We start from the raw sequence: 14,566 nt of genomic DNA, 5'->3' as shown, positions 1-14,566 counted from the left end.
ACCTGCAGGAGAGTTTTCAGAGAGTTTAAGTAAGAAAAAGTCACAGAGAGGAAGGTGAACTAGCCAAGGTGATGGCAAAGGAGCAGTAAGAAGAAACACAAAAAATATGTGACACTAATAAAAGCAAATGGAGAATGTGTTTTAAAGAGGAATCAGTGATCAGTCATATTTGAGTGAGAGAGATAGTAAGAAGAAAACAAAGAGGAGGTGAATGATGGATTTGATCAGAAAGCCAACAATGAACTGGACACACAAGGAGGGAATTTGTTTTTGAAAGTAGAAAATATATTTGCTTTCAATTCAAATAAAGTACAGAGGAAAAATATCTTATTGCAAGGAAAAACATTTTTGAGGTCAGAACAGATGAGATGTGCAAAATAAGTGGAACGGTTTGATTTTGACATGAATGAAGACAGTTATAATAGAAGGATGGTAAGAAAGAGAATATGGAAAGAGCCAATATTTATTTTTCTCATATCCTACGTACTACACAGAGATCCTGGAAGTATGAGTACATTTTGTTTACACTGCCATTATCGTTTCAAACAATTTGATTTTCTTTTTCCTGCAAAGCTCTCAACTCTTCTGTGGAATGCGTCGTCAGACCTAGAATCTTCCATGTTGATATCAACCATCAAATATACAGTAATCACACTAATTCATTGAGGATTTTAGTCCCTGGAGCATTTTATTCTTTCCTAGAGTAACTCCTGGCATGATGATTGGTCACTGATTGAACTACACTGATGACTCATTAAACATGTTTCCTTTTACTTCCTTGGTCTTCTTGACTCCTGTGATGTTCTTCTGCCTTGATTTAGACGTATATTTTTATAAAATACTCTTGACTTGTCAGCTCTTATATATATGCTACTATTGAAAATCTGCTTCAAGAATCTCCCTGTCCACCACCTCCCACTCTAGGAATTCTGCAACCTGATAGGGATTTACAATCTACTGATGCTGTCAGAAGCTTCTCGATATCAATCTATGGTCCCTTGTTTATTTCCTTTGTTCTTCCTTAGCAACTTACATACTGTGGGCCTTCATTATTATTACTCTTGTGTGCATGCCTCTATCATCTATACCCCTGTCTCTCCTTCCATTGTCCATGACTGTTAAACCCAATCCTATGTTCTTTGTGCACCTTCAAACATATGGATGATAACAGAGCAAAACAGAAAAAGAGGATGACTGGTCTCATTAAATTGATGAATGTAATTTCAAAGTGGAAATCCACAATGCTTAGCCATTCTATTATACATTCTCTAGTCTGTGTGCATTTGTGTGTTTATATTTATATATATTTGTCATTTCTAAAAAATGACTTCTCCTTCTTTCTCAAACTATCTTCTCTTCTTTGCTCCCTCAGCTGATAACTTTGTTTCATTTGGCATCAAGAAAATAGAAACCGAAAGAGAAAGAAGTTCCTAATATTCTCAATACCCAAATACCTATTGCTGGATAAAGACAGTATTTGTTGGTTTATGATTAATTTTATAATTTTCTCATGCCTTCTCTTCCCTTGCTATATGTCTAGCATTTTGTAGTACAGCAGGCTAGAAGTAGATGATTCTAATAATAGTTGGAGAACTATGGAAACATTAAATATGTTATATTGGGTATGTGTTTGCTTGTCTATTCTTTTGTTTAATTATGTCTTTAAATGAGGTTCCTTCACTCAACTAGAACTACTGGGAGTAGGGGCATGGTGTTTGAAAACAGTAGTGGGAGGTGGGCAAATTTTGTGTATGGAACATATAAGAGTATAATGGAATAAGAATTCAGGTGGAACAGTCATTTTTCACTAATATTTGGATGACAGATATTTTAAGAAAATGCCTCTACACACCAAAATATTCATGTAATTTTAAGAGTTCTACCTTGAAATATATTTACGGAATCCTGTTCAAGATCTTGAGTGAGATTTTTTTTTTTTTTTAAATGGAGGGATTAAGATCAGGCTTATTGTCAAGACAAATGATGTTACTAAGCGTATGTGAAAGGGCAAGATGTCTATAGATGGTTCATTTACAGGGACCTATAACCATGATAAAGACTACTAAATCTATAGTAAGTGATTTGGAGAATCCAAAATAATAATAAAATAAATTTGAAGTTTATTTTATTAGTTCAAATCCACTGCGAAGATAACTATACTAGGGTGTTTATTTTTTACTGACAGAAAAGCAAAAAGATTACTGACAAGCAGTTGTGAACCAAGTATATTATAACATTGGTGAAGTTTCAGACTAAGCATGTATTTATGCTAATACTATAACAGATTGTGGAGTCAGCAGGATTTGGTGGTTGGCTATGCAATTAATGAAATAAATTTAGCAAATTATAATCAAACATAAATATTGAAGTTTTTTTTCTTTCTTCTTTAATGTTCAATTAGGTATTCAATTGACAGAAACACAGACTTGGAGAGATACTTCAATATTGATGCCAACAGTGGAGTTATTACAACTGCCAAATCCTTGGATCGAGAGACAAATGCTATTCATAATATCACAGTTCTTGCAATGGAGAGCCGTAAGTTGTAAGGTTTAACATTATGTTAGGATGGAGGACATTGAGAGTAGAGAATGGGTTGTCATCTGGTAATTATTTCTGCTTGAGTTGTATTGGGTGCTTATTTAAATTAAGCAAAATCTTGAAAATCTCTAATTTTAACCTGTGAAATATATTTATATTCACTAATTTTATTTGCTGACACTCAAAAGTTATTGAAAAGAGATTACTGTAAAATAATGGGCCTGAAATACCTTCAGAGGGCTGCTTGTTGTTCTGTAGTGTTATTTTTTAGGCTGCATTTATTTTGATTTAGAGTTGGTCCAGTAGCTTACAAAGAGTATTAAATTGATCTATAACTAATACACTCAGATTCTCATTTTGACATTGAAGTAATTTTAGCCCCTGTTACGGAAAACATGTAAAGAACAATGCATAATTATGTTATAATAATTCTTTATAATGTCATAAAATATAAAAATATTATAAAATGTTATAAAATATAAAATGTTATATGTTATGCATATTATCTACATATATAGTATATGTGCATATGCAATGTATATGTACAGTCATACAAATCTGCACTCAAGCTTCAAAGAATGTTGAAATTCATGGTTTATTGTTCATTCTTTCAATGATTTTTCTCATCAGGGACTCAAATAACTACACACATGTACTACATTTGGATCAAATTTTCTGTTGCTCCCTTGAAGTCTAGTGTTATGTGTCTACATTCCATTCAAAGTTCAGTCACTTTCGTATTAGAATCATGATTTAGAGAGATCAACCATTTTGGTTGATTCTAATTGTTTTTAATAGGAGTTGCTTGAGTAAAATGGCAATGAAATAATAACTTTAGCCTCAGAGGAAATGATAAAACATTTTCCTCCTTATTAGAGAATCCATCTCAAGTTGGAAGAGGCTATGTGGCCATTACTATACTCGACATCAATGACAACGCCCCCGAATTTGCTATGGAGTATGAAACCACTGTGTGTGAAAATGCCCAGCCAGGGCAGGTAAGAGCTTTCAGCACACCAGGCTCCTAGCTTGTGATTTCTATAAAAATATCCAGCAGCAGTTGCCTTTGAAATTCTTCCAGCTTTAAGATAAAACATAATCAGCATGTCTCAGCAAAACTAACACTTTGATGTGTGGCATAAACTAATATTGAAGGAATTTTAAAATTCTGGTTTAATTGGGATGATGAAGTTTCTCAGGAAGAAAGGTAAACATTATAAAAGCCATGGTAAATGGTGGAGGGTTTTGACTCCTCCTTTAAGGAGAAATCTAGCATATGAGACTTGATTGGGCTGTTCCCATTTTACACAACAGGGCTTGCATACCTGGAACTTCTAAGAATTAAGTATAGTTTAATCTTGGTGTGATTTGTTCTACTCATCCATATTGTGCGGTATTCTGTGATGTGAACTGGGCTGGTGCCATCAGTTGGTACAGCTTATTTCTCAGATTCACAAAAGTAAATGCAAACATGAGTTTTCAAAGGGACATGATTTGTTTTTCAGAGCTCTTTTTAGATTAGGTTCATGTTAGTACATCTGGTCCTTCCTCCTAGGAAGATGATATTTATTATAAGATATAAAATTGCTCTGTCCTGTCACACAAAACATAGCAGAGCACAGCAACATGCTTTCATGCTTTAATTCTCCACCTCTAGGTTATCCAGAAGATCAGTGCTGTTGATAAAGATGAGCCATCGAATGGACACCAGTTTTATTTCAGCTTAACAACTGATGCAACAAATAACCACAACTTTTCATTGAAAGACAACAAAGGTAAGGTACTATTGTCACCAGTGGAGGCAGCAGGTACAGACTCTCTAAACAACTACTTTTTCTTGCTCAGGAATGCTGATTATGGAGATATGTATGCATGTACACACACATACACACACATACACACACATACTAGCAAGGACGTTAATTAAAGGGCAATGAGCCCCTCAGGTAATTTTTATCTATGGATTTGCTGTCATGAAGCAGCAGCTGCTACTTAAATCATTTCAGGCCTCAGTCCAAATAGGGAAGAAGCCAGATTCATCTCTCTCTGACTTTTCTTCTAGACCTTTGAGTCTTTGAGGTCCAGCTAAATGTATTAATAAGCCTATACTACATAGGTATGATTTGAGACATTAAGAAAATAATTGGTATTTCTAATTTGATTTCAACCTAAATCAACTTGACTTTTTAGTAGTAGTATCGGTTATTCTTTTATTTTTTAACATGAAAATAGAATTAATCTATGCACATAATTAAAAGACATATTCCTTATGTGAGGAAATATAAAAAGAACAAAAGAATTTGTCATCCTAAATCTCATTTTGAAGCTTCAAAAGTAAATAAGCAGTCTTACCAGTTCCATAAGTGTCATTATGAACAATTTTGACAAATACCTGTAAGTATATTCTGGTTTTGCTTAAATATATATATATATACACACACACACAGACATCCTTATATAATAATTACATTTTATAAATGTATATAGACTGACACATAGGCATATATAAATTATCATATATATAAATAACATATAGACAATTATATATATAATTATAGACATATAGACAGCATATAGGAAATTATAAGAACTTTTAAAGGAAGTAGGAGAACCTATCTTTTTTTTATTTTGAATTTATTCACAGGTGTTTTCATTCAAGGTATTTATTTTTGCAGAAGGGCATTTGCAACTGATATATATAGAGAGAGGAGTATTTCTTAACAATACAGGAAATATAATTCCTTCAGTTTGAATATGTGAATAAGATTCCAGGGGAAAAAATGTAGAAATAGATTTGCGAGTCAAACATTGGCTCATCTAAAAAGACTTACTCAGGAGGTGGACATTATACCATCTTCTTTAGTGCAGAAAATCCAACTTTGACCTCAAAAATTCAGTCTGAAAATAGAATTTTTCCTGATCTCACTCTCTGCAAATGAGAACACTATCTTGTCCCTTTAGTAATATAAAAGGAAGAGCATTCTCTGTGTGGGTAATCCCAAACTCTCTGACTTAATCATATTTGGGACAGTTCTCAGCACTTAGATTCATCCAGCACAAATGCAGAGAGGGGTTTTATGACATTCCCAAGAAGAGTCTCAATATATCCCCCATGTGTCATCATCCAGTACCACCATGATAGTTGGACAGTACATGCACTAAAATGTATGGATTTATAGGACATCCCCACTGCCACATAATAGAAAGATTTCCCTGAGTCAAGCCCAGACCTCCCTAGCATCTATCTTGGAGGAAAACATGTTGCATAAGAGAAGATCAGCTCTTATCTTCCATCAGAGGAATTACATAGAGAACATGATGGATTTTGTGATCTCATTCCTGAGCATAGGGCTCTCTTCCACATACTGGGCACTTGTGCACGTGTGCCTCAATTCATTGTGTGTCTGTGTGTGCACACACTCCTTGAAGCCAAACAGGTTAGATTACAGTTCAACAACTCTGAAAAAAATTGTATGTATCAAATCATGAATACATATAATATCTTAATGATTGGGAGGTAAAGAAATAGACACGTGTGTGATACTATTAAGTGTATAGAAACATAGTGAAAACAATATCCTTCAACAACTTCATGTACATATTTTTAATGAACACCTCAAATTCATGTCTTAAAATAAAAGATTTGTTTACATAAAAATTTACCAGATGGAACCTGAAAATCGAACAATTTTCTTTCTGCTACATCTGTAATTTTGGGTTATGTGTTTTCTCCAGTCTCCTGTGAGCTTTCTGTTTTGTGCTATTTGGATGGAATAGATTTCAGCTTGCTCTTTCATTAGAGCATTGTTAATTCTTTTATGATAAACATTGGGTAAATATCTTTTTAATAGCTTCGAAAGGAGATACATATTAAAGTGCACTAGATGAAACTATGATCTCTTTTCCTCATTTATGTTTTTATGGCTGTAAATTTAAAGGATCACATAAATTCTCTAATTAGTTAATTAAGATGTTAGCTGGGTAAATTGCTGGTAGATAAAAAATTATTTCTGATATGGAAATCACAGTTATGTGATACAGACTCATTGATCACCGGTAAAAGTTTCATAATTAAATGTTAGATAGAATATTGAATATAAATTAAATACAAATGACCTATTTTATCACTGACAAATGTTTATGTACATGGGGTTTGGGTAAGGATATACACCAATTTGGATTTTAAAAACTACACAATACTTCCCCTTCTGCATATCTATGTATACTTAGTTCAAAAAAAGCTGGATTGTCTCATTTTGCTTGTTTCTATATTGGGTTTGGATTTGTCAAAGAGAGATAGATTGGGCTTTTTATTTGTACTATCTGATGACGCTGCAAAAATATTTAACCTGTTAATTTGAATCATCCTCTTTGTGAGTGTATGGTTTGAAATGTAGAAATAAAAGGGTATTCTCTGTGTAATTTTTACAAAGTTGCAATTAATAAGTGATGAATGACAATTTTCATATTCAGTTTTACTTTATAGCTCTTCCCTTTGGTCCTAACTGTAGTATGACGTAAATACATTAAAATGTATTAAAATGAACTCATTTTGGGTAATAGAGCTAACAAAAAATAGAACTAATAAGACACTAAACAGAATGACTTAAATCATATGAATTTGTGTGTGTGTTTTTCTTCTAGAAGTTTGTACCTCTTAATCCCCTTCACCTATTTCACCTAGCCCCCCACCCCCTTAAATCAGATGAAGTTTGGCCCAACTGAGTCCCTCAGAAATCTCGTGTTACACATTTGCTTTCTTTATCCTAGACAACACAGCTTCCATTCTCACCAGGAGAAATGGCTTCCGGAGACAAGAACAGTCTGTTTATTATCTGCCGATCTTTATCGTGGACAGTGGGTCGCCTTCCCTCAGCAGCACCAACACCCTCACCATCCGTGTCTGTGACTGCGATGCCGATGGGATAGCCCAGACTTGCAATGCGGAGGCCTATGTCCTCCCTGCCGGCCTCAGCACGGGAGCCCTGATCGCCATACTCGCCTGTGTCTTGACATTACTGGGTAGGTACTATTTTCAGGGCTTGTGCTGCAAGAGCCGTCACACCAACCATATACCGTGACTTTTTTCTTTTGCCATCAGCACCTTTCTGAGAACATATGCAAATATTCTGTTCAATGGTGTTTTGTTCCACAAGCAACCCGTGGTCGTTGGCCACACTTTCCAATGGCATATTTAAAATACAACTCAGAAATATATACATATATATATATGTATATATATATCAGTTTCATTTTTAAAGCAGTGGTGAAGTTAAATGACTGTTTAAAATTGATTTTTCTTCTCAAATTTACCACATCCCAGCTGTTTGTTTTAAAATACCCTACAGAGGAGATATATTAGCCCAGAATCTTTTCTGAGTTGTTTTGATAATGTGATTACTTTGGAAATGATGGCTTTATATCCCTCCTCTTTTCAGAGAAGAGTTAAGGTAGATTTTTAAGTTATTCACAGATTTGAAAAGATTTCAATTTCAGCAATTCAAGAGTTATAATTTCCCAAGAATTAACATATTTAATTATACTCTCCATGATTACTTTAGTGCATGGTTAAATAAGATTTATAACGTATATTAGAATTCCAGTTTTATAAGAGATTATGCAGTACCCTTTTAAAAATTGGGAGACATCCAAGATGGGCATTGGGTAAAGGGTTTATTCCTTAGCTGCATTGTCTTTCATAATACAGCTTCCTACAGCAAGGACAACAAGCATTTAATATTACATCTGAGACTGTTCTGTGAGTTTTCTTGGGGTCTAATATAATTTGTGAACCCATTTATAATATATTTTTGTTAGGGCAGAATTTGGCAATGTGAGTCATCATTGTGTAATGTTTGAAAACAAGATTTATGGAGTTAGGTAAACCTAGCTTTTATTATTGCTCCCAGCATACACTAGTTTTTCACCAGGGGAACATTACAAAGCTGGCTTCTTAATGTAGAAGGGGAAAATAATAGAACTAGACTGTAAGGTGGTTGTAAAAATTAAATGAGATAATCATGTTCTTACTATATACTGAACATACAATAACTTTTAAGTGTTATTGATGAAGTGAGCTCTCAACCTATTAACCATCTAAGACCTAGTTACTAATACCCTGTAAGTCATTCCATACAAATGAAATTACTGTCTTCAATAACTTCAGCTAACCAAATAAATCTAGAAAGAAGAAAAAAAAATTTTTTTTCAACTAGCTTCACATAGGTGGCAGAAAGTCTCAGAAATTCATTAGAAATAGTAATTCCCAGCTAAAGCCTGATTAAAGTAGAGCACAAAGGACTAGAGTAAATTTAGGAAAAGGTGGAACCAGTACAAAGGTAGTTAGTATATGGATGACTCTTTTTGAACTTAACTTCACCAGTTTATCACGGACAATTTAGATTACATCATACTTCAAAAGAGTAAGATAAAATTGTATTCTCCAGAATTTAATCATACCCAACAGCTAATTACCTTTTATTTGTTTTTTAATGCTATCTATCTAATGAAACCTATTTCATTGTTAGAATATACTTTTACCTTTGACCTAGGGCTTCCTTGAAAGTTAGGTTGCTTGATGGATGTAATTAGTTAAGAATCATTACCTAGCTGTCGCCAGAAATAAGTGAAATAGAGTTTTATTAGATTACATTCTTGCATATGATATGAGTGTATGTGTATGTATATGTGTGTATTTGTACATATATCTCAAGGTAAGATTATAACTTTTGTGGATTTCATAAAAATTTAGTAAAATTTGAGCGTTTTCCTTTAACAGATACCAAAGTAGGAATACCTGTTCCACTTTTTAAGATAAGGTGTTTATGTCATATATTTTACTCATTTCTTAAAGTTTCCCCAAGTCTATAAAAAATATAAGTCAAAACAGCCTATTTTACCGAAATTCATTTGGGAACCATTGGCTTTTATTTCTCCGTAAGGATGTGGCTCAGTAATCAGTAGGTTCAAATACTGGTATTTCTGTTTAGAATTGAATTTAGTCTTTTTTACTGAGTCTTTAGAAGCAGACAATTTGGACTTTTCATATTCTTTTGGTTCTGTCTCCTCAATCACAGACTCTGGGTTTTCACACAACATGTACCAAAGCCAACATGACTGAGTATTTGGGTGGGGGAGGTGTGGATGAGATGCACAGCCCAGCATGGATCATGACTTCTAGTGCACAAGTGACTCGTATTTTACACCTCAAGAAGCAAGGTGAATTTTATTTTGTGACACTAGATACCAGGATTTGGAACTCAACCTTTTTATACTTCTGAATAAATATTGCTAAGAAAAAAAAAAACAAAGTGAAGGGTAGAAATAGGGAAGAACTCCTTGACATCTAGTTCAGTCTAAGGATAAAATCTAAGCACCTGGGCTTTCCACCCTTAAAGAAAAGGTGCTTCTCTGTATGCCAAGTTTGTGTGCCAGTGATGTTTCAAATTAAAGCTATTTGTAAGATGAGAGAAAGGGATGCCTTGAAGTTTCCAGAGTATTCATCATAGAAGGCATCTTAGAAATCAGTTTTAACCTAAACTTTCAGAGGGGGAAAATGAAATACAGTTAGGTTCAAGGATTTTAGGAGTTCATATAACAAGCTAATGGCCATTAGGCCATCAGATCCTAGAACACCTTATGGTCAATCACTGCTTTTGGATGAAACTATAAAGGAAATATACCTTGAAAATATTTTTTCAAAAAATTGTTCACCTTCAGTCTTTCCTAAAAATTGGAAAGTCATGTTGTCTGAAGTTGGTTGTGTTGACTTCATGTTTGCGTCCTTCTAACTTGATGGGTAAACTCTTTCCTGAGCTTTCTCCCATCCCAACTTTGTTCTCACCCTTTCTAATTTATTTGTATCTGAATTCCTAAATGAAAGAGATGATCCAAAAATTAGAGCCTGAAGTTTCCTTTACTTACACAGAATACAACTTGAATGGGAGAGATTATGGTCATATTCACAGTTAATGAGAAAGTTATCAATCAGATGCAATTATTTTATAAGTGGAAACATTTCATCAATATGGGGCAAGATACTTTAACATTCTAATGTTTGCCTAAATATTTTGCCACAATACCAATTTTCAAAGATCTCATTCATTTACCGAGAGAGAGTGCACACAGAAACAGAGGGAGAGGCAAAGGGGGAAAGAGAATCTTAAGCAGGTCCTATGCTCAGTGTAGGGCCCAACGTGCATCTCCATCTCACAGCTCTGAGATCATGACCTGAGCCAAAATGAAGAGTCAGATGCTTAACAGACTGTGCCACCCAGGGGCCCCACCCCAACACCATTTTTGTTATGCATTGTTATCATAGTTATTCATAATTGTTGACGTATATGGTAATTTTTCAACCAAGCTGAAAGCACTTCAGAAAAAAACAAATTTGGGGGATTTGGGTGGCTCAATAGTTAAACGTCAGGTCATGATCTCCAAGTACTGGGATTGAGCCCCATAGGGCTCCCTCTGCCCCCCAGCCTTGTGCATGTGCACTCTCTCTCTCTCGATGAAATTAATACATATAATATTTTAAGAAAAAAAAGAAAAATTTATGAATGATTGGCACTGAATTATTACTGGATTTTGAAAAAATGAACAGAAAGAATTTCAGTTGTTTTAAAATACAGTTTCAGTATTAAATGTTGCACATCTATCCAGAGAATATTGTAGCTATTTTCTTTGTTAGACTGCACAGGTAGTTTCTTTGTTAGCCTTTGCATTTTCCTGAACACTAAAATTGTCACTGAATTTACTATGTTGTTTTGTTTTTCCATAGTTGGACCTTTAAGCCCAAGTAATTGAAGTCCTATAACGTCCCCTCTAGCTCCTCATGCTTTAGCCATGATTGGGACTAATTAGACTGGCCCAGCTTCAGGTTTAATAAGACATTTGTGGAAACCACTGTTTACTACATGGAATTGGAAAGCTTTTTCAGTGGGTCCAGGATGGCCAGCTTGACATTTAGCTGTCATGCATCTTTCACTTTTCTTTCTTGATCTACGGAGTGCTGAACCATATTTGCTCCTCTGTTACTGTGGCAACTCATGATTTTGTTCAACAGGAAAGTATTTTCCTAGTTTTGTAAGTCATAGTATTACCTAAGTAAAAAAAACAAAAACAAAAACAAAACCATACGTGTGTGTGTGTGTGTGTGTGTGTGTATGTGTGTGTGTGTATGATTGCGGAGAACAATATGATAGCACTATGTAAAAGATTGATCCCCCATCATAATCTATAATGATAGAACATACTTGATATAGCAGTCCTAGTGATAATAAAGGACAGAAGTGGCTAATTTATGGTGGCACCTGTGTTTGTCTTTCAAACAAGTGCAAGCATTGTAAAAAAAAAAAAATGAATTACATTTAATTAGCTCATACTAAGTGAGCATGGTCTAATTTAATTCTCATAACACATTTCCGAGGCAGGTACTAGCAAATAGTATTACGCCCACTTTTTATATGAGAAAACTGTAAATTAGAGGAACATGCACAGAGTTATAAGGTGTCACAGCCAGGATCCAAACACAGCCAAGACTGCCTTGTGGATGTCCTTGATAAGGTATTTTTCCCTACATGTTTTCCAATATGACAGAGTTGTGTGTCTCTGGGAAATCCCTGTGGGCAAGATCTGTGGGTATCTCAGCCCAGGTACTGCCAAATTAGAGCTAGCAGAATCTTTGATCTGCTTTACAGAGCAGCTTTAACACTTCTTTGGTGAACTCTGAGTGTCTAATTTATAGGATCCTCCAATTACTTCCAACCTTGAGAAAACACATCAAGAATTGCATATGATAAATTTGAGATTATACTTCATCACAACCAAAATATATAGTGTACCGATTGTCTTTGTACACACAATATTCATGGTAGTTAGGTCAGTTTTATGTCTGTCTCGATACTCAAGTCATTCTAACTTGCACATTTAATGGAGAGGAATACTGTGATACCTTTTTTGGGGGGGTAAGCGGAAGCTCAGTTTGGGTTGTAATGTATGCTTCCCTGTTTTCGAGGCATGGAAAGCAGCCATCTCTTAGGTGCAGAGGATTTGCAGATCTCTAGATAGGCTCCTTCATCATTCTAACGGACTGCTGGAGTTAGAAATTTGAATAGAATTATTAAATCCTGAACAATTTTCCTAGATCCCTAGCTCACCTCCTGATTTAGTCTCTACTTCCATGCTTTTTGAGGGGGAATCAATCAGCCTTGACTCTTCTCTTTCATCTCCCACAGCCAATCAGTCTCCCCAAAACTATGAATTTTACTTTGTTGATTCTTGAATCTATGCTTTTCTGTCCCTTGATGCTGCACCTGATTTTGCCCCGGGTCTACGGTCACCCTCCTGAATAACGACAGTCACCTGGCTCTACCAGGTCCAATCTACCTGCATCACAGGCAGAGTAAGCTTTTGCAAAGCAGATGTGACTATGACACACACTAGCTTAAAATAAGATTGCCATAGCTCCAAACTGTCCACAGATGAAAATCACAGGCTTTCTATGACCTAACTGCTCCCTCCCATTTCCACCTTCAGCCAAATTATGGAGCTGCTCTTTCTCAGACTCATCCTGCTTTGTCTTACCTGCTCTTACCTGCCTTGTCCCTTCTGTCTGGAACAACTTTCCCTCTTTTTGCTTTGGCAGAGTCCAGGTTGAGTATCGTTCCTGCATGCCCCATAGCACTTTGTATATCCCAGAGCATCCTTTATGGCTGTATCATTAGTTTGTCTCTTTGTCTATCTGCTCCAGTAGACTCTGCTTGCAGAGGCTGAGTATTATTTTATTATGTCTGTAGCACCTCATAAGATGCTGATATGCCATGTAGAGGGCATGTCCTATCTGCATGCTGAATGAGACCATGAATGATTTGAATGTACTCATTAGTGGAAAAGAATGTATTATTTTATTTTTGTCTTAGCCATAAGTAGTATCTCCATTGGACCCAGATTTTCCCATCTCTTAAGATTATATGATTTGGGAGCATTTTATCTGAAATCCAGCCTCTTTATTTTTTCTATAAAGTGGATATGGCACACACTTAAAATACTTAAATTACATTTTTGGGTTAATAGCCCTGGAGATCTATAAGGGCTCAAGAAAAAAAAATAAATCTGAATGTATGATTTTCCAAATCTATCTAAAGATAGAGTAAAAAAAAAAACTGCAGTAGAGATTTCAAGGATATTGCATTCGTTGTTAAAATTCAGCTTAAATTTTAGTTAAAAATGCTATAGTTGATATCTAATTTACCTCATTCACATGCTTGGGTTTTATCATATGTAAATCTTCATATTCTCTGTGACTAAATAATAGAGTGAGTTCATAAGTACAAGTTCAAATTCTAGCCTTCTGTTACTGAGGATCTGCATATATCTCTTATTCTACAGCACATAGATCCAGACAAAATGACAAGTTGAATTCTCTCATCCTTAGATCTTAGCTTAGATGTCACTTCCAATGACATCTGTCTTTGATCACCAGACTGCACTAGTACCCCTGTATTTTTCCTATCATTTCACTTTTTAAAACATAAATTATTGCTTTGCTTGAGACATTTCAGAAGCACCAAATGTACTTATATAAAAATCCAAATGGTTCTCATGGCCCACAAAGCAAGACATGTTCTGACACCTGCTCACCTCTTGAAGGTATCAGGCTGTCTAATCCTTCACTCATCCTGTAGGAAGAGCCACACAGCTGCCTTTCCATTAGTCTGAAAGATGCCACCCTGTTGCTGGAAGATTCTTCCTGAATCCCTTCACCTGGTGTGCTCACACTACCTTTATGACCAGCTTCAGTGTTACCTTCTCAGAGGGGATGTCTTACCTACCGATTAAACATTTTTCACAACCACAATTCTTTGTTTTTTTAATTGAAGTATACTTGACATACAATATCCTATTAATTTGAGGTGTACCTTATAGCAATTTGACATTTTCATATGAAATGATCCCCACTATAAATCTAGTTACTATATATCACCATACAAATTTGCTACAAAATTGACTATATTCCCTTACATTA

The 14,566-nt window shown here is 35.1% G+C and overlaps 1 protein-coding gene across 5 annotated transcripts in view; it reads left to right on the top strand.

Annotated features, from left to right (window-relative positions):
• Positions 1-14,566, top strand: part of CDH7 (cadherin 7) — a 120,576-nt gene that overhangs the window by 90,888 nt on the left and 15,122 nt on the right. For 4 of the 5 annotated variants that reach the window (XM_072820850.1, XM_072820860.1, XM_072820870.1 and 1 more), the window contains 4 exons: positions 2,402-2,538; positions 3,418-3,539; positions 4,199-4,316; positions 7,312-7,563. In XM_072820850.1, the coding sequence (XP_072676951.1) occupies positions 2,402-2,538; positions 3,418-3,539; positions 4,199-4,316; positions 7,312-7,563 (629 nt within the window). The remainder of the gene's footprint in view (positions 1-2,401; positions 2,539-3,417; positions 3,540-4,198; positions 4,317-7,311; positions 7,564-14,566) is intronic. The other variant, XM_072820886.1, reaches the window with a different exon arrangement.

Source organism: Canis lupus, chromosome 1 (assembly GCF_048164855.1).
Source record: "Canis lupus baileyi chromosome 1, mCanLup2.hap1, whole genome shotgun sequence".
NCBI lineage: Eukaryota > Metazoa > Chordata > Mammalia > Carnivora > Canidae > Canis > Canis lupus.
This window is presented reverse-complemented; position numbering and strand designations above follow the sequence as displayed.